Raw genomic sequence first — 25,603 nt, 5'->3', positions numbered from 1 at the left:
CTGTAGATTTTTGCTACACTTCCACAGCCCCATATATAACTGTTACCAGGACACTGACATCTCTTTAACCAGTAAAATAGTCTCCATCAATGTGAAAGTCTTCGTCTGGTTTTACGGGCAAGTTACTCATCAGGCAGCTAGCTGAACGGGTGAGAATTAAATACGTCGCAACCGTGGCGTATCCGCAACTCACCCCAATCCAACACAAGCATGGGAACGTTTATGTTTCTCCAATTCGATAGAAAGCAAAATAAAGTAGGGAAGTCACTGGAAGCAAGGGGGAATTACCGCATCATTGTATGTCAAAAATGATTCTACCCAAGTTGATGTCAAGCGTTCCAACACTCACACATAATAAGAGTGTCCATGTGTTGGATGACCTGTGAACGTTGACGACGAGTCCGACCAACTCACCGCGTGACTCATACCATGGTACAGAAAATGATGACTCTCAAAATACAACCGAAAAGCATGACCGGAATGCAAGGTTTATTTACAGAGCGGTTTCTGCTTCAACCACATGTAAGTTTTGTCAGTTAGCAACCACAACCACATTTTCCTGTTGCTCTTCCTGTGGCTGACGCCTGAAAACGGCACGTAGGCCATCCCGGACCTTATCATAAAGCAGTTTTGGTGCGTTGGAGTAGATGAGGGGATTTAGAGAACTGTTGATGGGGAGTAGGATAATTGCTGACACAGCATACATCACTGGAGGCATAGGGACTCCGCCCAAGTTTACAAATGCCATGATGGAAATTGGAACCCAGCAGTGAAAATCAGTAACTATCAGTCGGAGGATTTTCTTTTGCATTTCTGCTGAAACAAACAGCATTAATGGAATAATATTTATGCAAATACAAATGTGCTTACCTTTGTTTTGTGTTGCCGCCCTTCCATCTCTTGGCCTCTCGTTCACTTGTCTGGCACTGGCAGTTGACTTCTTGTATATCCAACAATACGTAATTGCCACAAACACAAAGGCCAGAAAGTTAAGAGTAATAATAGCGATTGAATACCCCCATGCCTTGTCGTTGGTTGATACATACAGCTTGCTAATACAAACACTGCTGCTGCTGTAATATCTACACATAAACAATTTTGTGACGATAAAATTGACGATTTTGTGTGAATAAAAACAAACCCCAAATATCCAGCAATATCAAATAGCTCAGTGTAATTATAATCCTCAAGAATATCCATAAAATCCATCCAAGAATTAGCATCATTTACTCGCATGAGGGCAGAGTTGAGTACTTGGGAATCGTTGCTTGTGAAGTTGTGTTGGAAAGTTACAAATCGATCCATGAAGTTTTTCATGCCTGTATACGCAGCGCTAGTTTCATTAGAAACTGGTTTCACCACCAACATCAACGACAATATCTTACTAGAAACGTCGACTGCAACATTGTCAAAAAACGGATTCTCATTCATCCAAGCTTTGGTTTCGAACAAATGTTGCAGTTGAGTTGTGAGTGGAATAAATGCAATGGTAAACGAGAATGCCCACGATAGAATAATGGAAAGGATGACAGTTTTTAATTCCGGTTTGAAGGATGCATTGAGTGGCTGAAACAAAAGAGAACATTGACGTGTTTTCATTAAAAACAATAAGTTTGCAAGCTCTGTGGTTCTGTCAAATCGAGGGACGGGGAATTTAGTTGTCAGTTCGAATCCCACCGGACTGGAAATTGTTTCTTCTTTCTCTACACCTGCAGTTCCCAAGTAGGGCAAAACTTTGTCATTTCAACAATATTCGTTTCAGTTTCCTTTCTCATGTCAGGCATAGAATCTAGTGATAGCTGTGAGAGTGATAATAATTTGGTTTCCGGAGATAAGATTGTTGTCATAAACCTTTGAAACGATCCGTCACCGGTTCAACGAAGTTGGCAATAGATGACTTAACTAAATGCAAATGTTTCACTCACGTTTTTCACAGCATACAGTCGGAACATGGTCAACAGAACCATTGTAAACACCGATGTTTCGCTTGAAAGCAAAACCAATACCCCCATTGTGGTGCAACTTCCGCGTGATCTCCAAATAAGGTCATTGGTACAATAATTTCCGGAGTATCTGACACCAGCGGCGCCCAGCATGATCAGATAAACTCCCATAAGTAGATCGGAAACGGATAGATTCAAAACCAGCAGATGGTTTGTGCGAAATGCAGCAGATTGTGATTCTGTCGTCGCCAACGTTTTGCCTTCCATCACCATGACAACCTCAAAACAAATTGGCGGAATATAACACGTGTTCTTATTGTGCAACAAAGACAAAACAAACTTAGTTTAATTTACCAAATTTCCAGCAATGGCGAGCATCCCCATTATCCACACAATGGCTCTTAGAAATGGGTTTGCAATCAATTCGTATCGTGATGAAAATATGTTTTCGTTGATCACTTTTGTATTTGTTGGGCACTCGTCAGACCAATCAGAGCAGTCGCCGACTCCATTGAATTTCTGCGTGGAGTAAATTAAAGAAAACTTTGTAGTTAAATTGGTCATATTAGCTTCAGCAAACAGCATGATGTGAAATTACTGTTTTGTATGTAATTGGTGAACAACGGATCTATGGAAATTGGACAAAAAAAATATGTACAGCAATATGTATGTGTAGTTTTGGATACGTTTAAGGCGTGTGACGCGCTAATTGGCTTAAAAGCTGGTGACAAAAATAAGAAATAATTGGTAAACTGGCAGTTCTCATCTGGTGGTAAACGTTAAGGTGTGCTTGTGTGGTTAGGTGTAAAGAACATTATATGTGAAGTGGGTCGCACTTTGTTGTTTGGTATTCTTTCCATTAACATTGGGCGCTTCTTTAGTTTCATTCATATTGACGTCATTTTACTTAATAATAAAAGTATTCGCCTCTGTAGTTCGGCTCCCAACTTTTGTTTTGACGGTGAGCCGTTAGTGCAGGGTGAACTTAGCGTTTACCATATAAGGGGTTGGAAAATTAAGCGCTAAAAAACAGATAAAAATCTTTCTTAATCGGTCCTAAAACTTCCATACCCGCCGTCACAATAAACTTAGTCCGAATTCGGGATCGCTGAATTAATTTCGGTCACAATGGTAATATGCACTGAATCAAAACGTCTTTACCACAGGACACAAAACTTGTGTTTACCTTCTCCGTCTTAACGAACAATGGATCTTTGTTTTCACAATAAAACCTTCCGTCATTTGTGCAGTTTATTTCGTCACTTTGATCATCGCAGTTAATTGTGTGGTCACAAACATCTGATTCGTTGACAGAAATCTGTCACAAGAATCTGTAGAATACTTAAACCGTATTTGTGGTTAACTGTGTGCGAAAGATTCTACACAGGGGATTATGACAAACAATACTAAACAACAGACACCGATACCTATATTTCTTTTATAGCTCAAACACAGCTTTGAAGAGATTTTACTCTAACTATTGCAATTAAGCAGTAATATTTCATGCAATTGCATGATTGGCAGGATCGCCCCACTGCGCAGGTCCTTGCTTGGCGATCACAGCTATCGTATCGCGATCATCAGTTTCGCGATACGATATGCCTGGGCTGTCAAGCCTGCAAACCTAATGATCACGATACGATAGCTGTGATCCAGCCAGGCTGCAATGCCTGGGCTGCCAAGCCTGCAAACCTATTGTAATTAAAGTGTCTTGAATTTTTTGTGGTTTTGTTGACAAGAAATAACTTTACTTTGGCTCCATTTAACGCTGGACAGTAGAATCTTCCTTCCTTTGTGCAGTTTTGTTCTGGATATTCGTCACTTTCATCCTTGCAATCGATGAAACCGTCGCATACTTTGGACATAGGAATATTGAGAAGTCCGTCTTTTGTGTCGCAGTGTTTCCGATGTTTGCAAAGTTGAGGATCTTCATCGTGGGCGAATTGTTGACGTGTGTCAATATTCTTGATCTGACCACTGCAATCCTGCTTCCCATCGCACAGTAGTTTGTTGACGAACGTTATCCGAACAAACCACCTCCTCATCATTTCCTGTGTAAAACACATCACGTGGCTTCTGGTATGTTTGTGTGCGAACGATTTGTTGCTCATGCTGGAAGGAATACTTTTGTTATTACTTCAAATGAATCTTTCATTAGTTATTGTAGAGCTTGTCAGGATTTCCTGGCTGTTACATGAGGTTTTATCAATAGTAAGTTTTGAAACAGGTACGACACATCGACAGCAACAAACGTCATAACAACAAACTTGTTCGAGACTTTTATATCTGGGAAGGTGATCACCATGTGATTGTCATGCATTACAAGATGTTTGTTTTTAAGTTTTGTTAGTTTTTTAATCAACCAGGTAAAAAACAAAGAAAATAGCAAAATGAGCTTCACGAACAAATACAATTTGGGACGAAAGCGATAATTAATTCTAAAACGTGTGGACGGCGGAATTGACTTTTCACTCGACTCCTCTTCCAAGCTCGCGCCGTGGTCGCAGTACTTTGAGTATCAACAAAATAGATATATCTGCTGTTATTTTAGTGACAATTGTTAAAAATGTAGGTATCCCAAATCAGTTATACATGTCGTGCTGGGTGGTTTAGTGCAACCCAAATAACAGATAAATTCCACGCATGTCAACGTTGCACACGAAACGTCTGGGGAACTCGGTACAAGCACGAGCTCCAATTTCATTAGTAAGGTTATATGATTTTGTAACTAATTATTATCACGTACTATTGAAGTCTTGTTCTAGTTTTTGCAAAATGAAACTTTGGAATTTTTTTTTCAATGTTTTAGAATGAGCAATCTTGCATGCGAAGCTAGTTTTACTCGCCACAACATCCCATAGTTGGTGTCAAACAATGGGATGGAATTCCAATCTTCGAGCTTTTGAGATTTAAGTACATTACAAACAGTTAACAAATTTGCAATGTGTCAAAGAGAGCGAACAATCTTTCATGATGATAAGGAATCTGATTGAAAATATCTAAAAGGTTATAACTCGCGATAAAAGTTTTCAAACGAATCCGTAACGATCTTACGGGGATCTTTGTAGGCTACGACGATGAAGTTCAGTATTACGAAGTGGCTCAACCTCATGACAAAGTGAGATTCGGCGGAAGTCATAAGGATATTATGTATGATTTCAATAAATTATATATCGTACTGTCCACCAGTATATAACAACGTAATCCTTCTACATGGAACAGTGTTTGAAGTGGTCGCGATGGAGCCACAGACAGGAACATTTTGAATTGGAATAAATGGATGGTCTCGGTACTGTGACACTGCTGTATCTAACACAAACATCTTCGAGACACAGGTATTCACGTAATTGCGCAGTGTGACGTAAGTTACCGAGCGTAAACTTTTGCGCAGTGCGACGTTCTTTGATCATATAAGAATGAAGCATCGAATCAAAAATCTTTCCATTGTTCGTGGATTAGTTCGCTTTGAAACGAACAAGTGAAATGCAAAACCACAATATTGGCTGTAACTCGCTTCATATCTCTGAGTGTTGGTTTGTTACACAGTAGTTTAGAAAACTACAGAAACCAAACCATTGAGGTACGGAATATCTTTGTTAATCAATCTCTTTGTTAGTTCGTGTAATAATTACGTTCGACTGCGTAAACATTGTTGCAAACGTTTGTTTAAACTGGAGTTTGTCCTGCAAGTGACTAATATATGGTGTTGGTAAGCACCTGCAAATGTACGCAAACATCTAAGCCACTTATTTCCCACAAAGTTATGTATTCTCACTTACGTGACACTCCCACCTCCCCTGTATGTAGTTGGTTGTTGTTGTTGTTGTTGTTGTTGTTGTTGTTGAGCAGGCGTTCTTCACTTCCTCATCAACACTGAAAATATTTGAAAGTTTCGCGATTATTTTATAATTAAAAACTCAAATTAAATGCAGATGATATTTGCTTGTGACTCCTGTAGTAAATGAACAAACGTGTATAAAACCCATACATGGGAATTCAGCTCAGAACTGACCCAAAATTACGAAAAGAAGTTTAACCTCCAAACACCTGCTGCACTCCACTGAAGCAAAAATGCCTCACATTGGATTTGTTACAACACCTTGCCATAGCATCAGTAGTATGTCAAGAAATATAAACAATACCAAAGATTCGCTTTATCCTAATTGGCATTCAAAACACGGTAGCTGAAGAACACAAACATATTGAAACCACTTTAACCCAACAACTGAAAATTTAGTATCATGTAAATTTCCTCTGCTTGGTCGCCAATTATTGAAACACTGTTGCGTCAAACGCTGCTTGCTTGTAATGCCCAGATATGCTATAACTTGCATTTAAAGGCCTATTCGACAACAATACTTTGTAAACAAGGTCAAAAACATCTTCGACATTAAAGGAATGGGTATTTTCCTGCATCGGCGAAACACATCTTTGAAACCATGAAAACAAGTCATGTAGTATTTACAGACACTTAACGCACCTTTACATACACTTAACTACACACACATTGCATGTCAGTGGTTTCAATCCAAAGAATAAACTAATGCTTTATCACTTACTAGTGAAACTTGCCACAATCCTTGGTTTTCCCAGTTTGACAAAAACATTCGTCACTTTTATCGGGACAGTTAATGACGTTATCACACACACTTGACCTTGAGATGATCATGGGGTCATTTGTACATTGGAAACATGAACGATGATTGAATATCTGAGAACTTCGAACATCTCTGCAAATGACACAAGTCCATTCTGTCTTGTCTTAACTTTCAGGAATTTTTAACCAACCACAACAGTTCACAAATACCTGGCGTCTCCATTCTCCGAGGTGTAACACAAATCAGATTGATCATCACAATCAGAAATGCTGTCCCATAGAAACAACTGCGGAAGATTGCAATTCCTGCCATTCCGAACACATTTGAATCCATGTCTATTATTCCAGTGTTGGAAAGCTGGACAATCATTGCAAGGATCGCCATCACAAACAGTTGAACGTTTCCAATAAGCTGAATTCGGACACTGGAAGTGGGAGGAGCAGAGGTACTCACATGGGGAATTTCCCAAACAATGAGAAAGCTTGTCGCAGATTTCAATTTTTGAGTTACAGGAAACGTTGGCTGGATCCATTGTGTTGTAACAGACACCATTATTGTCAAAACAATTACAACGTGGTTTTGAACTAAATAAAATTAACAGATAATTTGCATTAACGAAATAAAAGGTCTTTTCCAAACTACCCAAAATACCCTTTATTGTTATTGATGAACTGCTTATAGAATTTCCCATTACAATTGCATTCATCACTCATATCAGGGCAATCTATGACGTCATCACAAACACTTGACCTTGAGATAATCATTGGGTCATTTGTACATTGGAAACACAATTGTGCGTTTAGGGATGAAGAAGTACGAATATCTCTACAACAACAAATTTGTTTATTGATGCAATTTTTACCACAAGCAAGTAGTTAACTCCGTTCTTTTTACTATATATGACCATTAATATAAATAGCAAAGTTCATTTGACTTTTTACTGCAATAGGAAGAGTGACGCCGAATAATAATCAGAACAGGAGCACAGAGGGTGAGGGGAGTCTGGGACAGTGCTGGTAAGTACACATATGCAAAAGATGCAACAAAAAACGAAATACCTGACATCTCCATTCTCCGAGGTGTAACACAAATCAGATTTATCGTCGCAATCAGAAATGCCGTCCCATAGAAACGTTTGCGGAAGAATGCAATTCCTGCCATTACGAACACATTTGAATCCATGTCCATTATTCCAGTGTTGGAAAGCTGGGCAGTCATTGCAAGGATCGCCATCACAAACAGTCGAACGTTTCCAACAAGATGAATGCGGACACTGGAAGCTAGAGGGGCAGATGTCACACAGCGTTTTTCCAACACATTGGATTATTCCTTTGCAAAACTCCTCCACTTTTAGGGCGCATACTTTGTTTGAAAAGTGGAAATCAAACTTGTTATCGCAACTGTAGAAAAAATATATTGTGTCACATATTAATTATTTCGCGAGATATTGTGTTTACGTATGTTTAAACATGAAGAGTCGTCATGGCTGATAATCTGTAAATGTTAGGTTTGGTTTGAAATAAATCAGATTAATGCCAACTAGTCATGCACTATTGTGTATGCAGATATGTGAATAACAATACACAACCTACGACTTTACAATAATTTCACATCTGCAAAAAAAACTAATAGAAAGCAAGTTGGAGCCAATATTTGAAATTCTGTTGGCAGTAAACAGTTGACCATTGTTTCGAACTATAAGGTCTCATCAGTGCAGCTTGGTGCGACTTCTGTAGACGATCATGCCGACCATCCGGTCATGCAAATACTTCTACTTTGTGGAGACTATACAGCCACTGTCATCACCAAACTAGGTACATCCATACGGAGAAAACAAGGTGGAAGAAAACTATTGGAATCGGGTAATTTTGGGTGTCTAGAACTCTGTCAAGCAATAGCAAATTTATCAAGTCTCTCGCGAAGTTGCGAAAATTTCCATTTTAGGGTTTCTTGTTTCCGCTTTCTCGTTCAAAGAGCTGTTCTGATAGACTTACTGAAACCACGCTGTGCAAAGCCAGTCCAGCTCTTGTCAGTGCTGCTTGTTTTTTGAGAGGAGAGTTGAAATGCCAGTGGCCAGCCCGTACGCATATTTGTAGAGTCGTACATGAACTACGTAAAGGCAGTTTTCCAGCTTAGTGTTTCGGCCAGTGGTGTGAAAGAGGCTAATTCGTTTGCAACGGACGACAACCTTGACATTAAAGCCCATTTCAACCCTGCCAAAAAATGAACATTTTAAGCTTATGGAAGATGGGAGTGTTGATAATGCAAACATCACTACTTGCCTAAAACGCTATTCCTGACGCCTGCGCCTTGGTAAAAACCAGTTGAGGTGATGTATGAAGGGAAACCGCAAAGGTGTGATTTTTTTTGAAAGGAATGACTTTACAATAAATGTCAATCAACGAAAAGAAGCAGCAAATGCGGCAGTAAACGCGGGCACAAATCCGCCGCGAACCGTAGATAAGAGCAAGACCTCAACTTCGTTCGCCCAATGGCAGGTTTGAAGGCTCCAACGATCTGGTGGTTTCAACTACAGGTGTGACAGCTGATGTGACACGTGCGGACAATGTAAGAGTAACAGGTGTTCTCGCTGATGGTGCGCCGCCAACCGTATCCCATCCTGGTTTCAAATCCAGGAGTGGTAAAAAGATACCGCCACAATTCCAGTGGTTCCTACTGAAGCACCCACACAACCAGTTCCCACATCCACCCCAAAGTCAACCATGCGTGACGACGGCACACCGAAATGCGGTCCCACAAACGGAAGAAAACATCGTACTGCCACAGAACATACGCAACATCAGGCAAGCATCGTTAATGTCTATGCGGCACTGTACATTCAAAACAACGCTGTGATGACTGGGCTTCACCTTTACCACTTTTCGTGCGCTATAATAGTAAATTCCTTAACACAAAGTTTTAGAAGCAAATGCATTATGATTGTAACGTATTTATACCACCTACAATATCAAAAATATTTTAACTTTCGTTCTGCGCCAAAAATGTTTTATTGAGGAAACTAGTAATTAAGGCACAGATTGTTGTTTTATTGTTCAAATAATACCACATGTGTGGTAATAATGCCACGTGTTACGTAACAATGTGCCACGTATTTGGTAACAATGCTCAGTTTTGAAACAATGTGTTAAACTGTCGAAGATGAAACTTTTAGTTTTTTCGGTAAATTATGCAAAAAGATTGACAATTACGTTTATTTCAAATTTTGTAAAGTCAACGCAAACTGTGATGCGATCGACGTGTTCGTCACCCCTGATATAAACCTTTACTTATCTTGGATTCACTCTTTGCGCCTCCCACTGGACATTACCTCAACAACATTACTGTTAGGTGGAAGTGTTTCACAATCAATAATTCCCTTGAAATATAAAGCAAAAGCACGTCTAACCGCGTGGGGTTTTGAAACTGTCTTATTTGACCCGACTTTGATATAAATCGTTTAAAAATTGTTATTTCAAGTAAAGTCATACCCTGACAACATCGTCTATTGGTTGGTCAATACTACTACAACGAATGTTGGGAACATATTTAAGTGTTTTCACCTCAAGTAAGGACTGGTTGGGTTTTCAGGATAAGTTGGAAAGTTAGCCGGTTTCTCATCACTTCTGTCCCAGCAATTGAGAACAGCAATAAAATGCTCATCACAAAACGATGTAGCCCCAACCTCCATCCCATTATCGCAAGTGAACGCTGCACAAAACACATGAACGTAAATCGATTTAAAATTCATCAAAATCTGGAAAACTGACCATTAAATTAATTAAATTAATTGAGAGTTTATGATTTGTGACAAAATACTTACTTTCGCCAAGTTTATACCGTGCTGAAGTAATTGTGATGAAGGACAGCAGGATTCTAACCACCTTCAACCAATACCTGATAAAAACAGATCAGAGTTTATATGTTGCAATGATATATTTCTCTCAGGGGAATAACGTCATCATGGATTTTAGTGGAGTTTTTTAAACTTTATGTCCAAGGAGCACTGCAAGGTTATTCAAGATAAATGGTAACCAAAAATGGCTGTTATATCAACTGTCGTCACTTTTTTCATCCACTTGTTGCTCAAACGCTTAGAATAAATAATCAGTAGATTTCTTATTTTTTATTGTCATTTTTGGCAAAAAGAAAGTTTAATCATCACACTGGTTCAAGCATATGTCTGATATAAATACTTTAAACCACGCTTGGTTCGTTTCGGTCAATCTGGGTTTCTAGCGCTTACACAGACCCGGTAAATACTGTATGTGACCGTATATAAGCATATGTCAGATTGCGACTTGGCATAATTTTTGCGCGATATTAACGGACCAAAATTTCGTCCCGCATTCACAGTGCGACTGGCGAAGCGTGAGACACCGGGCAAGTTTATGAGACAAATTGATCATTCACTTTGATTCGCATGCTAGGCCGAGTTGAACCTAACTCAACAAACCCTAGTCCCAGCCATGATAAGACTTTGCAGAGAAATAACAACATTAAATAGTATTTATGATTTTTTCGAGAAAAAAGTGGCTATTTATTGACTTGGAGATAATTTAAATAGCTTACAAACCTTGCTTCCATTTTTAGTCTGTCGGAGCTTGCCCTGATCCGTCTTAAATCCTTCCTCTGGTGAACCAACGACTTTATGATATAATGTTTGTTGACACAGATTTATTGCAGCCAATCTATACACATACCTGTATAAGATTGAAAAGTTTCTTTGCAAATAAGCTGGCCTAAATCACAACAAAATACCCAAACTCTGCAACAAAAATATTTGTAGATGTTTTATAGAAACGGAAATCAAAATGAATATATTTATTTCACTGAAGAGAGAAGCCTAGTTTCTATTGAGGCAACATTTTTTCTACTTCCTATAAGTTTAAATCAGCACCCCATAGGCGGCAATTAAACATATCCACATATTGCCGCACTAATATATGGATTTTACGCTTTCTTCCTTTATATTCTGACATTTAAAACTGACAGTTTCTAGTCCACTGTCTTTCACACGTCTAAAAGACATCCCGTGAAACAAACGTCATTGTGTGAAATTAAAAAAATCCAAATAATAACAAACGTTGAAAAGGATTTCCTCGATTCATGCAGTCTACCATTGCATTCGCTTGTTCCGGGATTGTAATACTGATGCACTGAGACGCACGCAACCACCACAGACCCAAACATTTGTGTTCCTACAAACACTTCGTAAAGATTAGTATTAAGAACTATACTTATCATAATTAACTGGCTCGTTCACGCCAAGTCCTTACAGAAAAAACTTTTTCTGCTTTCCAATGAAATTCAAACTTAGCTTAAATATCGTTGAGGTTGGCTGTCAAACCAACCGTTGGTTGTTCGATAAAACACATGCATCAAGGTGGTCTAACAGAAATTTCGTACGTTTAGCGAACGATGCAAAAGTACTTGATGCTTGGAAAGGCAATTTAACTTAGCCTATTTGCGGTCCGGCAGCGTTTTGTGTTAAGCTTTGGCCCATTACCCACGCAGTGTTGACTAATAGCAGGTATGCAATCATTTTGGTCTTCGTGTGACTAAATTCGGTATCATTGCACATATTTATTACCCGCTATAAACTTGGATTTTGCAGTGACAACCTGTAATTATATTGTTCATATTTGTTAATACAACAGCTCTTATTGATCAGTTAAGTTGTATTCATACTAGATATTGTCTATATTTGATTGAATAAATGTCTTTAACAGTCAACGGACATCTGTTTATATCAACGCAGGTTGAACACGAGCCAATGCAAATTATTTGACATGTATAGAATTCCTCTCGTCCCTGGGAAAACAAAACATGGATGTGTAAAATGAATATATTTTTGCACTAAAACATCCCAACCGCAACAAACCTCACTCATATACTCCGGTGTTATAGTATTTAATATACTATGACGCAACAAGCAATAACTGAAAACACATGTGTTTTTTCCAAATATTTTTAAAAGAAAAGCCATGATAATTAAGCGTGGGGATTTCTGTGGTCAACTCACCATCTGAAATAAAATCCTTTCACCACCCTGCGACAAATTCACCCTGCGACAAATAGTCAAAATAGCAGATAATATTATAAAAGTTAAGAAACAGTATTCACTGGATAGGAAAATTGTTTTGTGGTGGCGCGGATTAAAAGTGAATGTTGTAAAATAACTGTGTTGACTTCTTCCGTTTGGAAAGATGCATCCTATAAAGTTAAAGAATTTGGGCAGTGTATAATTTCAACCTTGGGGAAGATCTTACCTTGCTTCACGCAGATTTTTATTTCAACACTCAGTGTTCCTCTTCAACAGCGTGACAACTGATTTCCTGCTCAGCATTTTCCATGATCAGATTGACAGCTTCTTGTTCTGCGCTTCTCGCGTGTCGATAAATTACTGACACGTTTTTTTGGAAATTTTATTTATTCGCATACGTCGAACGGGAAAACATAGCCATATTACCGTCCAGTCATCGACTTTTTGTGTGTATATTGCCCATAACCCAACAAAAGAACAGAATGTAATTAAGAAAGATATATATGCATTTTTTGGGCCCTTGTGGGACTGAACTTGGGGTTAGAATTCATGTTTATTTAACTACAGTTTAAACTTGGATTTTGCCGCGACAATTAGACTTATTCCGTAAATGGTTTCATGGACTCATGACATTTTATGTTCCATATTTGTTGTTAATTGGCGTAGGTAAAGTGCAAAATAATAATGATTTCATTTGTAAGCATTTCGTGATGATGTCATGATGCAGTTACATGATTTCATGATTCAGTTATATAGCTTGATTCACTTACATGTTCAGTTAAAATGACGTCGTTGTGTCCAATCAGTTATCAGATGCATTAAAAATTCCCAATCAGTACTAACGGTGAAAAGGTTTTTCTCATCATTTGTCAATTGAAGGCTTTTTTATATTGGAGGTCTTTGTGACAACCAACCCCCATGTGGTCATAATAGGAGTCATTGCATGTTGAACTTGAGCGTTTGCCTCTTCACATTTGTGTTATATTTTATGTCACTAAATACAATTGGAACAAATTGAACTACGCTTTCGTTACACATTGCATGTGGTTCTGTTCAAGTTGCGACAGTGTCTTTTTATCCAAATTCTTCCATTAATTTAACAACCCATCAATATCGTGTCCGTTGATAAATCCTTGGAGATGTTCAAGGATTTCTCAGCTTACTTGCGAGTTTACTCCAGCCGATCCGTCGGAATTCCAGCGCTTCCAAAGGCCTGGCAAATATAACCTAACCTACTGTCAGACTGTGACTTGGCATAATTTTTGCGCGATATAAACGGACCAAAATTTCGTCCCGGGCTTAAAAAGCGACTGGCGAAGCGTAACACCCCGTGCAAGTAATGTGACCTGTAGTTTAACTCTAAAAATCATAGCCCCAACCATGATATGAATTTGCATAGAAATAACAACCTTAAATAATTAAAAATGTTTGCGCCTAGTTAGACGCCGGGAGATATTGTGTTATTATCCCGCGCCAAAATTATGCATATTTATTGTTTTTCCGACAAAAATGTTGCTATTTTTCAGCATGTAGAAAATTTAAATAGCTCACAAACCTTGGTCCCATTTTTAGTCTTCTTGATATCGACAATTGAGGAGACTTATGATTGTTTTTGTCCGACATGAAACCTGATATTGAGAAATTTGTGTCATTGCACCAACCTCAACCATCGCATTAATTGACAGCAACAAATAAATTCGTTATGTTTTTTATCTGTTCTGTTGGGTGTTGTTAAATGACTAAGGTGTTTGGGGGGCGGTAGGGAAAAGAAGTTTGAGAAACACTGTTCTAGAGGCTAAGGCACAAGGGCCACGCGTTTCTAGGGGGTACCTGAATATCAACAGGGGTTCATGAACGCACTGGCTTGCTTTTTAGCTGATTTCTACACCTAAGTGGTAGCGCAATGGTAGCTTACTTGCGATCGTCCAGTGTGTTTTGCTTACTTGCGATCGTCCAATATGTTTTGCTTACTTTCGACCGTCCAATGTGTATTGCTTTATGTTTATTTACCCGCGGGTTAAACTTGGATTTCGCATGGACAATTTGGATTTATTCAATTAATGGTTTTATCGACCCATGACAATTTAAGTTTCATATTTGTTGTTCAACAGCGTAGTTAGCGTGAAAAATTAATATGATCGGATTTGTAAATATATAGTGATGCTGCAACTTAGATGATTCAGTTAAAAATGTAATCGTGCAAAAAATTGAAATAAATTCCTTGCAATGTCAACGGACGTATGTTTAACTCAATGCACGCTGGTAAAATACATCCAAATTATTTGACGGCAATCGGGTACAATTTTTCTTGTCCATTTTAATGACCACGTGTGGTCAATAACCCGATGGCGTAATAAAACATCGTTGTGTCAAACGAATGCATATATGTAGGCTGCATTAAACAAATCTAACCATTAATATATTGTTCAAACGGTATTCTTCATCGTAATACATTACGACGTTAATCATGACGTTGCAACAATGGTTGCAAGTTAATTGACAGCTTCGTATGCGACGCTCCTCGCCTGCCAGTCTGGCGCATTTAATGTTAGCTTCTTGACTGGATGGTTTTACCGGTGCCCATGTTATTTTTGCTTTTGTATATTTATTGTTTATGTTTAAGTACTTTTGTGCAAAATTAAAATCTATCGGTCAACATTCCGGTTTGGACGAATATTAAAACATTCGGCAAATCACGAACTTACAGAATACCCGAAAAACTTTGAGAGATAAACATGACATTTAACTAAGCACAGAAATAATGGCGATTAGTGAGGTATTTGATTATGATCTGACAAGGAATTAGACACAGAGCAGCGATCCACAGACTTATTTCAACTACGTCAAAATTACAAATTTTCTGATTTCCTACATGAATATTTGTGAAGCAAACCACCTAACAAACAACGCTTCTTATTAGCATTTCAAGCCAACGTCTTCTTTCGGATTTCAAACAAACGTCCAAACTGAATTTTTATCATCATTCGCAGCAGATAACCAAGAATAGATTGGTTGAAAGTAATAGAGGAAGGGCGGACTTTACCTACTTTCGAAAATACACGAACTTGACTTTCCTTTGACGCTCGTTTGGAAACAATCTTGCTCAACGTGGCCAAGTTTTGGGCACCCGTGGTGAGGAAGGACGAAAGAAATCGTCAAAAAGTTGTGCTGCGCAGATAAAAGAGCTGTGTGTGCAAGAAGGGGTAATGGTTTCGTTCGATGTGTTTTCCTGTTCACCAACGTACCGGTAATGTTGGCCGCGAACGTAGCAGCAGAAAGATTGCGAAACGACTTAAAATTGGAACAACATTACTCGTTGCTGTCACACATTGTAGATGTCTTTGTTGGGTCCTGGATGCCACCTACCTTTGTATCAGAGGTAATCCTCATAAAAAGATTTTTGTTACGGCCATTTGATCTACACTTTCCGTTGTGGTTGCCAACAACATGATGTAGTCAGTTGAACACCATACAACGCTAGTCAACCCTCCTCAGTTTTGGGGACGTTATGTTGATGACTCGTTCGTTGTCATGAAACGGGTTGACGTGCGGTCGCTGCTCTCGAATCTCAACTCTGTAGAACCCACAATGGAGTGCGAGCAAGGTAATAGATTGTCTTGTTTCGATTTTTTGTTAGAAGAGAAGAGCGGGCAACTGTTTCTACAAGAGTATACCAAAAATTTACTTATGCCGACAGATCTTTGTCGTTCGGCTCGGCGCACTCGATCGCTCACAGGCTTTTCTGCTGACCGAAGCCTTATGATTCTTTGTTATCCATATTTGTTTGACATTTTTACCCGGTCAACACGTCTGAATTTGAGTCTATATAAACTGTAAAGCCAGACAGTTTCTGAAATGTAACATTGAACATTTGTACTGCCTCATTACGAATCATTGGATTTACTCGAACTTCATCATTGAAATTACATCTTTTAATGTGAGTATTCGAATGCTTCACTAATTTTAATACAACCCAGTAATTACTAATTGCACAGTGTTGGAGTCTTTATGAGTCATAGTTAGGTTTTGTGTTATCACAGAATAAACATAACATAAATCCTACACTTGTACCTCATCAGAATTCACAAGTTCAAGAATACACACAGTTTTACCCTCTCAACACTGTGTTTATTGATAACGACCACAAGTACCACAAAATATTTGCAATCAGCAAACATTCCACAAAACGATTACATTTTGGTGAAAGTTTAAATTAGCCGCGAACGAACCAGCCGATATTAAATGCCAAACAGTAATTGATTGTTAGAAAAATAAACTTCAACCGAAAAATCTTGCTTCTGGGCATTTGATGCAATGTTAACGATGGAATGTGAATTATGATGCGATTTACACAGAGAGTTTGTCCTGCCAAGAATTTTACAACGTCTTGTTTGCAGTAAAATATAATTATCTATGATATACAAAATACACAGGGCGAGGTTTATGTGCAAAGCGTGTGTGAAGGGGTTTTGAGGGGGCGTTTTCAACTTTTTTTGGTGACATTTGAAGGTAGCAGATTATATTTTTATCTGTCGATAGTTTGTATTCTATAAGTTGATTGCATGGAATGTTTCGAACATCATAATATCATATTTACAAGTAAACGTTGATCCAGAGACAAAATGTGGTAAGGAAGTTATTTCTTTCTCCTGCACTTTCGTTTTCTTCTTCCTTCACTATCAATTTTTTTCTCCTGCACTATCATTTTCTTCTTCCTGCACTATCAATTTCTTTCTCCTGCACTTTCAATTTCTTCTTCCTGCACTATCATTTTCTTCTTCCTGCACTATCAATTTCTTTCTCCTGCACTTTCAATTTCTTCTTCCTGCACCATCAATTTCTTCCTCCTGCATTATCAATTTCTTCCTCCTGCACCATCCAAAATGATTCTACCCAAGTTGATGTGAAGCATAATAAGAGTGTCCATGTGTTGGATGACGTGTAACGTGGACGAAGAGTCCGATCAACTAATCACGTGACTCACACTATGGTACATAAAGAGATGACTCATAAAATACAATCAAAAAGCGTGACCAGGCATAAACAGAGACAAGGAAAAAAACCGAGTGCATACACGAACCAAATTTGACATATATTTATTTTTTCGTTTCGGCAGCGCAGATATGGCGTCAAAGATGTTACTTTGTCATACTTGTGAGATTTTTGCAAATAAAGATGTCATGTGATATATAAATTTTGTGTTCGCATTACTTTGCCATCACAAACTATATAGGATTCTACACATGGAAGATACGCGTGACGTCATGAACAAGAGTATAGTTTTCGAAAATTCGATCTCGGGAAAAAGTATATTTTCCACATACTGAATGCAAGGTTTATTTACAGATCTGTTTCCGCTTCAACCACATTCAAGTTTTTTTCGGTTGGCAACCACAACCACATTTTCCTGTTGCTCTTCCTGTGGTTGACGTCTGAAAACGCCACGTAGGCCATCCCGGACTTTATCAAAAAGCAGTTTTCAATTCCGGTTTATCATAAAACAGGAGAGGATAATGGACAGGATGACAGTTTTCAATTCCGGTTTCAAGGATGCATCGAATGGCTGAAACACAAGAGAAACATATGTTTTCATTCAAATGAATAAGTTAGCAAGCTTAGCGGTCCTTCCAAATAGAGGGACGGGGAATGTAGTTTAAATCCCGTCGGAATTGTTTCCTCTATCTTTACCCTGCAGTTCCCAAATTGGGCTAAACTGCATCATTTCAACAATGATGGGGCAGCCGGTTTAACGAAGTTGGCAATAGCTGACTTAACCAAATACAATTGTTTCACTTACGTTTTTCACAGCATACAGTCGGAAAATGGTCAACAGAACCATTGTAAACACCGATGTTTCGCTTGAAAGCAAAACCAATACCCCCATTGTGGTGCAACTTTCGCTTGATCTCCAAATAAGGTCATTGGCACAATAATTTCCGGAGTATCTGACACCAGCGACGCCCAGCATGATCAGATAAACTCCCATGAGTAGATCGGAAACGGATAGATTTAAAACGAGCAGATGGTTTGTGCGAAATGCAGCAGATTGAGATTCTGTCGTCGCCAACGTCTTGCTTTCCGTCACTATGACAACCTCAAAAACATTTTTTTGTACACACATCATCTTATTGTACAATGAGACCAGAAAATGCCTGGGTAATTTTACCAAATTTCCGGCAATGGCGAGCATCCCCATTATCCACACAATGGCTCGTAGAAATGGGTTTGCAATTAACTCGTATCGTGATGAAAATATGTTTTCGTTGGTCATTTTTGTATTTGTTGGGCACTCGTCTGACCAATCAGAGCAGTCGCCGACTCCATTAAACTTCTGTGAATTTAAGAAAAGTTTTTTAATTCGGTATAAAAATCATGTTTCGAAATTATTGTTTGACGTTTAATTGGTGAGCAGACTACAACAAACTTTCTATAAACGTAACGGATGGCAAAAAGATTAGAAAAAATCAAATTAAATGAAATTATGCTAAATTATTAACATGTGTTTACCTTCTCTTTCTTGACGAACAATGGATCTTTGTTTTCGCAATAAAACCTTCCGTCCTTTGTGCAATTTGTTTCGTCACTTTGATCATCGCAGTTAATTATTAGGTCACAAACATCCGATGCGTTGACAGAAATCTAATGTTTACGAAACGTTTTTTTGTTTCTGTCGCAGCGACACAAATGACATGGAATTGTGAAAGTTATTTTTAAAGCATGTATTTAACTGACGTTGTTGACATCATTGTGAATAAATAATGGGTATTGTGGGCAACAATACATAATAGTAAATAGATAACTAATAATGGCAGTGAAAATAAAAAAATAAAAAATCTTTTCAGCTTTAATTTACAATCGATTGGTTGTCATCAAAAAAACACTACAACAGCAGTTATCAACTACAAATGTTGTCAGCAACGGATATTTTTACTTTAGTTCCGTCCAACGCTGGACAGTAGAATCTTCCTTCCTTTGTGCACAATTCTTCTGGATATTCGTCACTTTTATTCTTGCAATCGATGAAACCGTCGCATACTTTGGACATAGGAATATTGAGAAGTCCGTCTTTTGTGACGCAGTATTTCCGATGTTTGCAAAGTTGGGGATCTTCATCGTGGTCGAATCGTCGACCTGTGTCAGCATTGTAGATCTGATAAGGGCAATCCCACCTCCCATCGCATAGTAGTTTGCTGTCGAACCTCCACGTCCTCCACCCCCATTCCTGCATAAAACACATCACGTGGTTCCTGGTATGTTTTTGTGCGGACGATTTGTTGGTCATGCTGGAAATAATATTTTGTTATTATTTCAAACGAATCTTTTTATTAGTATTGTAATTCTTGTCAGGATTTCGTGGTTGTTGCATGAGGTATCGTTAACAACGTCAACTGCTGCTCTGCTTCTGTTATTATTTCGTGCTGGAAATTAAGTACATTCTACTTCAGTTTATTATGTTAAAATGTTGCTACCGTCACATAAGTTCATTTACTGCATTCCACCTATTTATTCCGTTGTGTTTAGTGCTCTGTTAATTCTTGCAAACGTTTGTGCGCTGATAACTGCGGCGTGTTACATCAACCAGCAAACGTTAAGCGCGAAGAAAGTCATCTCCAAGAAGAGGCTTGGAAACGTCCGCCAGTACAAATTTCCATTTAAATTTGCCGGTGGGCAAGTGCATCAGAGCAAAACGTGTTCAGTACGTTCGAATTTTGCTTGCGTTAGCAACTACAAGGATTTTACCTTGCTCATTAATTCTGCGTTCCAGCTCCTGTATCAACAAAAAAATTCATTCCAGAGGTTTTATCCCAAAAGTACAAACTCATGCCGACCGCTGCAGCAGCTAAGGTGCGGTCGGTCGAATCGTTTACCTGAAAATCACAAAGTGGGCAACCCTGGCGATCTTTCTTTCCAAAACGCTCATGAAGGCACTTGTTAGTTCCACGTTTAGGCGATGAAACAGATCTAAAGAAGCTACCACATGAAAATACTTTGTTGTGTCGCTCGAAATATTGCGAAGAACAAATTGTCCCTCCTGCTTGCTGAAACCAAACTCTTGACTGCGCCGTCCAAAAAGTAAGCAGCTAGACTGCCGCTATGCATTCTGTGCTGCTGTTGTTCATTATGTAAATCAAATAATTTAACGTTTTTGATAGGTCGGGGTCACCACTAAGCCAAAGCTACTGTTTATTCTGCGAGCGTGTCTGTAAAACCAACGCAAAGTAGGAACGCATCACAAAAAGCGAGAGAACATAAGAAAGAAGGCAACATATCCGCTGCGTTACACTCCACCACAATACACTGCATTGATGGAGGTCAAGGGAACGTAAACAACCGAGTCTTCATTATTTTATATAACCTGACTTCCGACAAAACAATAAGTTATGTATTCGCACTTACCATACAATACCACTTCCCCTGCATATAGTTGGTTGCTGTTGTTGAGCTGTCGTTCTTTACATCTTGATCCACACTGAAAATATTTGACTGTTTCGTGTTTATTTTGTAATTTAATATTTCAGCTGAATACAACTATACATGGACTACTAATGTTGGTGTCGTGCGCGTCATTATTTCACGCAGTTCTCGTAAGTGTTCTGGAATGTGTTAGTTTTGCTACAAGTGTAAGTTGCATTGATTGCAGCTTTGTGATGTTTGCACCCAACAACAGTTATGGGGCGTTATGGGTTTAACTTTTTTGTGCGATGAAAAACCTTTACTTCGGTTAATGGCGGAAGAGATTCAACGGAGGAAAAATTTCATCATTATGCGAACAACGAATAATCTCTGTCATTGGAACTTTATTGTAGCAAAAGCAGTGAACTTGTAACTTTTCCAATTGCCTTTCTAAAATATATGCAAAACGAGACCTTATTTTCCGAGATTAAATTTCACAAAAAAGACGGGAAAAATAAAAGCGCGACCAAAGAAGGAATAATATCTGGCAAAGTTCCGTGAAACTCGGTTCTGCATCACAAGACGTTCCTAGACAAGGATTTCTCACTCTTTCGATGCTTCTGTATATTGTATAATTGCCCCACATTCAATTGATGTCCGACCAAATTTCGGTACCCGGAACCAGCCGGAAAATAAACTTAAACTTACCGGATAAGTACGATAGCATTCACGAGAAAAAACCCACCGACATGTTTAGGTTGTTTGTTACTCCGTCACTTGTGTCTTACACTGCACACACATTTGTGACACAATTATACAACATCAATACAAGCAGAGTCAAGATGAAGATGAACTGTATTTAGCTGCTTAATGCGCCTAAGGTTAGGAAAGGGTTTTGTAGCATCCAATCAATGAGTATTATACCGCAATGATGTTACAGGGAGGTTGAAGCGGCACAAACGGACTGATTTTGCAAATTTCCCATCCTGTTTTATCCGAATCATAATAAACTATCCTTAACTTAGCATTCTTTTAAGGTATCAAATATCTATGCCATATCGGTAAAACACAAGACTCTCTGCCCAAATTGTGGCTGCATTCTTAATCCAGCCCCATCGTTGACAGATGTACTTTTTATACCAACGGCAAGCTTGATAAAATACCTTATGACTAACAAGTCCTCACAATATATGCCGGGAATTCCACACATTTCGATAATTTATCGTGGCAGTTGTTGACCCCTTGGCACGCATTGCTTGCGTCGGTTGCGCAACACGAAGTTCCCACTAATTGAATGTCGATTTTCGCAACGCCAAGATTAAACAAATCTTTCTTCACTTACTAATGAAACTTGCCACACTTGATTTTCCCAGATTGACAAAAACATTCGTCACTTTTATCAGGGCAATCAATGACGTCATCACAAACATTTGACCTTGAGATGATCATGGGGTCGTTTGTACATTGGAAACATAACCGATAATTAAATGTGTGAGAACTACGAACATCCCTGTAAAAAAAACATATTCCATGTCTGATAAAAACACAAGAGCGGAATGGTCATATCACTGTAGCAAAGTGTAAATAAAATGGTACTATGTATTTGTAAATTCGTAATACTATGACAGAATTAACCGACAAATACAATAAAACACAAAGATAACGCATCTATGTAAAAATGTTTTTACCTGGCGTCTCCATTCTCCGAGGTGTAACACAAATCAAATTTATCATCACAATCAGCAATGCCGTCCCTTAGAAACATCTGCGGAAGATTGCAATTCCTGCCATTCCGAACACATTTGAATCCATGTCTATTATTCCAGTGTTGGAAAGCTGGACAATCATTGCAAGGATCGCCATCACAAATAGTCGAACGTTTCCAACAAGATGAATTCGGACACTGGAAGAGGGAGGGGCAGATGTCACAAAGCGTTTTTCCAACACATTGGATTTTTCCTTTGCAAAACTCCTTCACTCTTAGGGCGCATACTTTCTTTACACTGTAGGAGTCAAACTTGTTGTCGCAACTGTAACAAAAGTAATGTATTACGTCATATAACAATAGTTTCGTGAGATTTGTGTTTGTAAAAGTTTAAACATGCAGAGTCGTCAAAGCTGATAATCTGTAAATGTTATAGGTTTTATCGAGCGTCCCCACCCAAACGAAAAATCTTATTGTCAGTTTGCATTACTGTTGGTTAACTGCGTTGTTGTGTTGTTTTTTAGTGATAACGACGATGCCTGCACAGACACGCTAAATATATATGCCGTAAAAACTTGAAACAGACGGAGGTCGTAGCATTATTTATCATATTTTGTATTAGATTTGGTTTTAAATTAACCAGATTAATGGCAACTATTCGTATTTTTTTAGGCATTTCTGGACTATGTTTGATTATTGCGTTCCTTCCATGAAGTCACACTACTTTCCTGTCGATTTACACGATTAACCTTCATAACGATTCAGTTGTTTGTTAAGTATGTGGTCGTTTCAAACTAAATTTGTGTTTATTTATATGCATTTTAATTCTTTTACATTTTGAATTGATGTGAGGTAAGCTGGATAAGAAACATCAAGTGAACTCCTGTAGCTACGTTCCAGGAGACTGTCACCGTTGTGTTGTTTGCTCCATTTTTAAGGATTTTGCAGACTTCGTGACCAGCAACGACTGTGAACGCATGTGTAGCCTAGGGCGCCTCTGGTGTTCTTTTGTGTTAAATGTCTGTTTTGTTGCAATGAATTTTTCAGAGTGGTCATTCCGCTATCTTCATTTGTATTGAAATAATACAGGAAACAACATATCTCAACATGTGGGTTCTTAAAACTGCTTGGATGTTTTTCGCTCGTCCATTACTTCTTGGACAACTCAGCTAACACGAATATAGAGAATATATTTAAGTGCTTTAACCTCATGTAAGGACTGGCTGAGTTTTCAGGATAAGTGGAAAAGTTGGCCGGTTTCTCATCACTTCCGTCCTTGCATTGGGGACCACCCGGATCATCATCACAAAACCACAGAGACCACACCTCACTCCCATCATCACAAGTGAACCCTACACAAAACACATCAAAGTAAATCGATTTGAAATTATTCGTTAATATTTATAAACCAAATTAAATGATATTAAAAATTTAAATTTAGCGAAAAAAGTAAAAAAAACTCTTTGTCTTAATACCCGAGGACTTTTCTTGCTCTTCGCCTAATAATCGTAAAACAGTCCATGGTTGTTTGTGATTAACTCATGTTTGTCTGTCATGACCAACCTACCTACGGGATGTGGAATAACAACCCAATGCACAGTGGAATAACAACAAATATCGCTAGCTGAAGTGCGTCTGCAACCTGTGTTCGTTGTTGCGTGAATGAAACGTGAGAAATCAATAAATTGTTTTGTTTGATGTAAATTAATCGAATATTCTGTTCTTCCCGCACGAACCGATAACAAATTCCTCAAGGATTGAAATTCCTGGTTTAAACTGGTGGATTTTGCCCTCGTTCGCCAGACTCGGAACGCACGGTTATTCCACTAAACTGCGAGGCCATTTATTCCTCGTGATTATTTTTTGTGTTTGCATGGAAATTCTCGAGCAAAATTTATTTGATTTTACTGGTAGAGATCAGTCCCACAGTCCAAAGCTGCAGGATTATAAGTTTTTTCACCCGAACATTGTTTGAATAGATTGATAGAGATTACCATTGGGTCACCCCTAGACAGTAGCTGAATAAACTCAAGTTATAACAAAATACATACTTGGAATCTGAGCTGAAGTGAGTGAGATCAGGGTTCCAGCAACAACCACCATCAACCAATACCTGATAAAACACAAATAGTTTATATCTTACATTGTCATGTTCCTATATTGTCTTTGGTCTCACAAACCTTGCTCCCATGTTTAGTCTAAAGTCAACAAGACAAATCCAACCCTGTCTCAAAACCTCCGTCTGAACAACCAAAAATTTTAAATTTTAAGCGGAATATATTATCTCAAAAAAATCATAAATAAAGAATCCAACATTTCATTTTACTTTCGTACGTGCTCGAAGTTTGAAGATTCTTTTACAAAAAAAAAGTATAGCAAGCCTACATCAAAAATATTTGTCAATCTCACGAATGTTTTTCGGAAAGATTTAAAACCACTTTCTCTACATAAGCAATTATCCATATTTAAGGTTTGGATGCGATTTCCAAAATATAAATCTTTGCAGAAATCAAACATAGACAGACAATTTTATACAAATTATATTTGAAGGCAAACACAGCAAATGACAGTCGTGCAACCTCTTTGTACAGAGGGCACGAACAACGGGCTGACTGCACGCAAAATGCGTCACAGTATTAACTACGTGATTTAATGTTGAAAAACGACTAGACTTAAACAAAAACTGTGTGGACAGCTCAACTGCGTGTGCACTCTAGTTAAGTTTTTGAAAATTTCAAGTTATTTGAAGGCAAACACAGCAAATGATAGTCGTGCAACAACTTTTTACAGAGGTCACGACCAACGCGCCTATTGCGCGCAAAATGCGTCATATTCGAAATACAGGCAGATTTAAGCAAAAACTGTTTCGACTGCTCATCTCCATATGCATTCTAGTTAAATTTTTGAAAATTTCAAGTTA

The 25,603-nt window shown here is 38.4% G+C and overlaps 2 protein-coding genes across 2 annotated transcripts; both read right to left on the bottom strand.

The window, feature by feature from the left end:
- Positions 1–532: 532 nt before the first annotated feature.
- Positions 533–24,874, bottom strand: LOC145895702 (uncharacterized). Its single transcript, XM_082984489.1, has 14 exons — positions 24,864–24,874; positions 24,735–24,796; positions 23,891–24,035; positions 20,982–21,054; positions 19,565–19,806; positions 11,269–11,280; positions 3,695–3,809; positions 3,130–3,261; positions 2,298–2,462; positions 1,926–2,222; positions 1,386–1,566; positions 1,142–1,319; positions 871–1,082; positions 533–813 (listed from the first exon to the last, which is right to left on the bottom strand). The coding sequence occupies exons 1-14, from the start codon at positions 24,872–24,874 to the stop codon at positions 533–535; spliced, it is 2,106 nt and encodes a 701-aa protein (XP_082840615.1).
- Positions 6,502–11,125, bottom strand: LOC145894568 (uncharacterized). The gene is made up of 7 exons (XM_082983191.1): positions 11,115–11,125; positions 10,362–10,435; positions 10,102–10,249; positions 7,600–7,941; positions 7,184–7,366; positions 6,751–7,125; positions 6,502–6,673 (listed from the first exon to the last, which is right to left on the bottom strand). Exons 1-7 carry the CDS (start codon positions 11,123–11,125, stop codon positions 6,502–6,504), a joined length of 1,305 nt encoding a protein of 434 aa, XP_082839317.1.
- Positions 24,875–25,603: the final 729 nt, after the last annotated feature.

This window comes from Ascidia mentula, chromosome 3, assembly GCF_947561715.1.
Source record: "Ascidia mentula chromosome 3, kaAscMent1.1, whole genome shotgun sequence".
Lineage (NCBI taxonomy): Eukaryota > Metazoa > Chordata > Ascidiacea > Phlebobranchia > Ascidiidae > Ascidia > Ascidia mentula.
This window is presented reverse-complemented; position numbering and strand designations above follow the sequence as displayed.

Excerpts from the sequence above, each read along its gene's own strand:
- LOC145894568 (XM_082983191.1), bottom strand. Across the intron at positions 10,250-10,361 it reads ACGGTATAAACTTGGCGAAA|CGTTCACTTGCGATAATGGG; the intron begins GTAAGTATTTTG and ends TGTTTTGTGCAG. Across the intron at positions 6,674-6,750 it reads TCGGAGAATGGAGACGCCAG|AGATGTTCGAAGTTCTCAGA; the intron begins GTATTTGTGAAC and ends TGTCATTTGCAG.
- LOC145895702 (XM_082984489.1), bottom strand. Across the intron at positions 21,055-23,890 it reads TCAGCCAGTCCTTACATGAG|TGTGGATCAAGATGTAAAGA; the intron begins GTTAAAGCACTT and ends AAATATTTTCAG. Across the intron at positions 3,262-3,694 it reads CAGCGTTAAATGGAGCCAAA|ATTTCTGTCAACGAATCAGA; the intron begins GTAAAGTTATTT and ends TTCTTGTGACAG.